Source organism: Frankliniella occidentalis, unplaced genomic scaffold (genome assembly GCF_000697945.3).
Source record: "Frankliniella occidentalis isolate FOCC.00 unplaced genomic scaffold, Focc_3.1 Scaffold12, whole genome shotgun sequence".
NCBI lineage: Eukaryota > Metazoa > Arthropoda > Insecta > Thysanoptera > Thripidae > Frankliniella > Frankliniella occidentalis.
In genome coordinates, this window is record NW_026267142.1 from 532,563 (window position 1) to 535,941 (window position 3,379).

General features: G+C 53.1%; 2 protein-coding genes across 2 annotated transcripts in view; one reads left to right on the forward strand and one right to left on the reverse strand.

The window, feature by feature from the left end:
- The window catches only part of LOC113213855 (zinc finger protein 706), a 245,715-nt gene that overhangs the window by 47,267 nt on the left and 195,069 nt on the right, over positions 1-3,379 (reverse strand). The window lies entirely within an intron of this gene.
- Positions 1,542-3,379, forward strand: part of LOC113215751 (protein eva-1 homolog C-like) — a 266,011-nt gene continuing 264,173 nt past the window's right edge. The window contains exons 1-3 of the mRNA XM_052263502.1: positions 1,542-1,905; positions 2,018-2,077; positions 2,227-2,305. Of these exons, the coding sequence (XP_052119462.1) occupies positions 2,048-2,077; positions 2,227-2,305 (109 nt within the window). The 5' untranslated portion in view covers positions 1,542-1,905; positions 2,018-2,047. The remainder of the gene's footprint in view (positions 1,906-2,017; positions 2,078-2,226; positions 2,306-3,379) is intronic.

Genomic DNA, 3,379 nt, shown 5'->3' on the forward strand with positions numbered 1-3,379 from the left:
CGCTGCTGCAGTGTGGCTGCCGCAGAAATCAATTGTCCATATTTTCCAGAACAGCGCGGCCGGGCCACCTCCCCTTCCCCTTCCCGCGCCCACCCGCACTGTCACCTGTCCTGCGGGCCCCCCCTACCCCCGCGACCCGCGGGCCTCGGACGCTAGGGACGTGACGGCTCCCGGCCACCTCTGGGCCTGAGCTCCACGACGATCGCGTCCATGGGTGGCGGAGTACTCCTACTCCTCTCCCCTGTATTCGATGGGCTCTGACCCCCTCGACCACGGGCGGCGCCCCGCGCGTTTGTGCCACGTCGCCCCATCACGAAACCCCACCACCTTTTCTCTCTCTTGCTCCGTTCAGAAGATGGGCGTTTTACCGCGGATTAAACTGTCCTTTGGTTTCTCGGTGACATGTTTACCGTCGTACTGGCATGGATTCTCTACAGTTTCCTCAAGGAAGCGGGGCGGGGCAGGAGTGGGTCGGTGGCGGGGCCAAGGGGCAGAGAGGGAGGGTCTGCGAGCTGCCCGTCCCCTGCCCTGACTCTGGAGGGACTGGGGGCGGAGGGGAGGGTGTGAAGGGAAGGCGGTGCCCAGGGGCAAGGGGCAGACCAAAAACAGCTACAATGTCAATGGCTCACAGGAAAGAGCTTTGTCAGGAACGGTCAAGGGACAACTATTTCCAGTGGTTACACCACAACCTTCTCAAAACGTAGCGGGGAGCAGCACAATACAAATGTCCCTGTTTGTAGCTGTAGCTACACTCGGTACGGCCGCATGCAGCTTCATTCGAACCGACTGCCGCGGCCGCCAATGCCCCCCCCCCCCTACTCTCCCCACGCTTTAGTGAGAAACACATACAAATACAGAGAAAAGCAATCAAAAGAGCCAGTTACGTTCGTACACCGCAGTTGCGGTAATCGCGGCAAGCGCTTGCTTCCAACCAACAACAGGGGCGGCATGTTCCCCCCCGCAGCGTCTCAGTGGCTTTTGTAAACGACCCTCTTTGTAGCGATAACCTACTCGGCTACGGGTGGCCTCATCCTAACCCTAACCAACTGACTGTACTTCTTCAACTTCAACTTCAACGAGGGTTTTAACGACTGCTTGTTCATAGCGAACTGGAGCCACCCATTTCTCGGGTCACGCAGTCAGGCCGGGTCCGGCCCATCCCCTGCGGTAGGCTAGTGCCGTGTAGACCAAAGACAAAAGTCCGCTCGGAGCTGTACATTCTGGCGCCCCTCCCCCCATACCCCTTCCCCTCAAAACCGTACCGGATAAAAAAATTTAAGAACTGACAACTGACAACTTGAGATGACTTGCCTGCGAATTGACAACTGACAACTTGAGGTGACTTGGCTGCGGGTAGACACAGCAGCCACTGGCACTGGGAACTGTATAAAATGGAGAGAAGTCTCACACTATGCAATAGCAATATGTACCTGAATGTGTTAGTTGTTATGCATTAGTTGGTATCTCGGAAGTTGCCTGCATCGGGCATTCCCTTTCAACTCCCAATCCATCTTTATCGTCGGGTCTGGACTGTTCGATGGGCTGTCGTCACTCTTTGCCTGGAGGCTACCCTGTGTTGGTTATGTTGTGTACTGAACTTTGTCTCATTTAATCAAACCAATGACAAAATATCAACAGTTGAAGCAACACCTGTACAAAGAGGGTCGTCTTTTGGGACCCACTGCGACTGCGATTACACCGACTCACCATTATCGGCAGCAGCAGCAACAGTAGCGGCTGCAGCAGCCGCATACTCAGTGATTAATGCTGTATGTATTTATTTCAAAACGAATAATACGATTGAAAGCCGTCGTGCCTTGTTTGCTATCTGTAGAATAACTATTGCTTGAAAATGTAGCAGCACGGAGTAAATATTTTGTCCGCCCCTTTCCTTGCTAATTTTAGGTAAGTCTAAACAAATTTAAGGTTAGGTACTGAGGCCGCTTCCTTGAGCCGTTCAGTTCGACGTTTACCAAAGTTTATTCTAACTTGAACTTGTTTTCTGTTTTCGGTAAAGCTATGAGCCGTGCGTTTGCCTCAGTTTGGAATGCTGCTCTTCCCACCGTGCTCGTTGTCGGTGAGTGTCAACTCCGCCCTTTGACTTTTTCAGATGGTTTGACATAATGTACTTTAACACCTTGTGGTGGAGTGCAATGTACATTTACTCTTGTTGCTGCTCATTGATCAGCAGGTAACTTACACTCATTCATGCTCATTGATCAGCAGGTACACTCATTCATCAGAATCGAACTGGACTGCATCCTCACACTCAATGGAGGGCCCACGTCAACTATCACATTAACAGGTGAGTGATAAAGTTTCCTGAACACCTGGGGAACTTACAAGTTGTTTCCTTTGATTTGTCAATTACTATGTAGAGTGAACCATTTCTCCTTGTCTGTGTAGCTTGTTGTTTTATATAGGTAGGGGTCCTTTTCTTGTTGATTATTCATTTCTAGTTCCATTCCCCGAACCTGCAGAATAGACTACAGCTTGAAGTCGTGTCACAATTCTGAGAATGTTTCCTGAGACAGACTTGGAGGTTTACACTGTCATTTTCTAGTCTCGGTCATCCTTAGGGTCGACAACCCAATACCTTCTCCCAGCTTGGCTCAGGTTGATAGCAGGAGTTGTTGTGTGTTTTGATATGTTGTTTTACATTTCACTCTCTCTTTTTCTAAAACAATGGTAAAAGAATTTTCATTATACCTCCTGGAATGGTTCCAAGAGTTGGCAAGCAGGCAGAGCTGCTGGGGTTTGGATGAGCCGCTTGTGCCCGCTTGTGCCTGGCCGCGGTGCGCGGTGGGGGACGGGGGCTGGGAGTTGGGCGTGGCGGCAATATTTGCGAGAACAATGCTGCGCGCGCGGACCAGCAGAACAAAAGGTGGTAATTACTGACGTTCAACTTGAAGTAGGTACAAGTGCAGGCCCACCCCTTGAGCTGCGTTGTGCAGCTGGGAAACTACCTCCTGAGGTGACCTTGTCCTCCATGCCCCCCCCACCGAGGCGGAAGATTCAAACGGCGGATGACAAATTGCGCGGCGCGCGCGGCGGGACTGGCGGCCGCCGCCGAGGCTGCCGCGGTCAAGGAGGGAAAGGGAAGGAGACGAGTCGTACCCCGCGGCCATGCCGGGCGGGCACCTCGTGAGGTCGGCGGGCGTGGGCGAGCCCCCTACCCCCAACGCTTCCCCCGCACAGTAACTTCTCGCGATCATTTCCTCGCCGTCAGCTTTCGCCCTTCCTTATGACTCCGCTTCCCCTTTACTTTCGCTTCCGGACAATTCTTCTAGTCCCTCCATTACAGTTTCCTCAAGGAAGCGGGGCGGGGCAGGAGTGGGTCGGTGGCGGGGCCAAGGGGCAGAGAGGGAGGGTCTGCGAG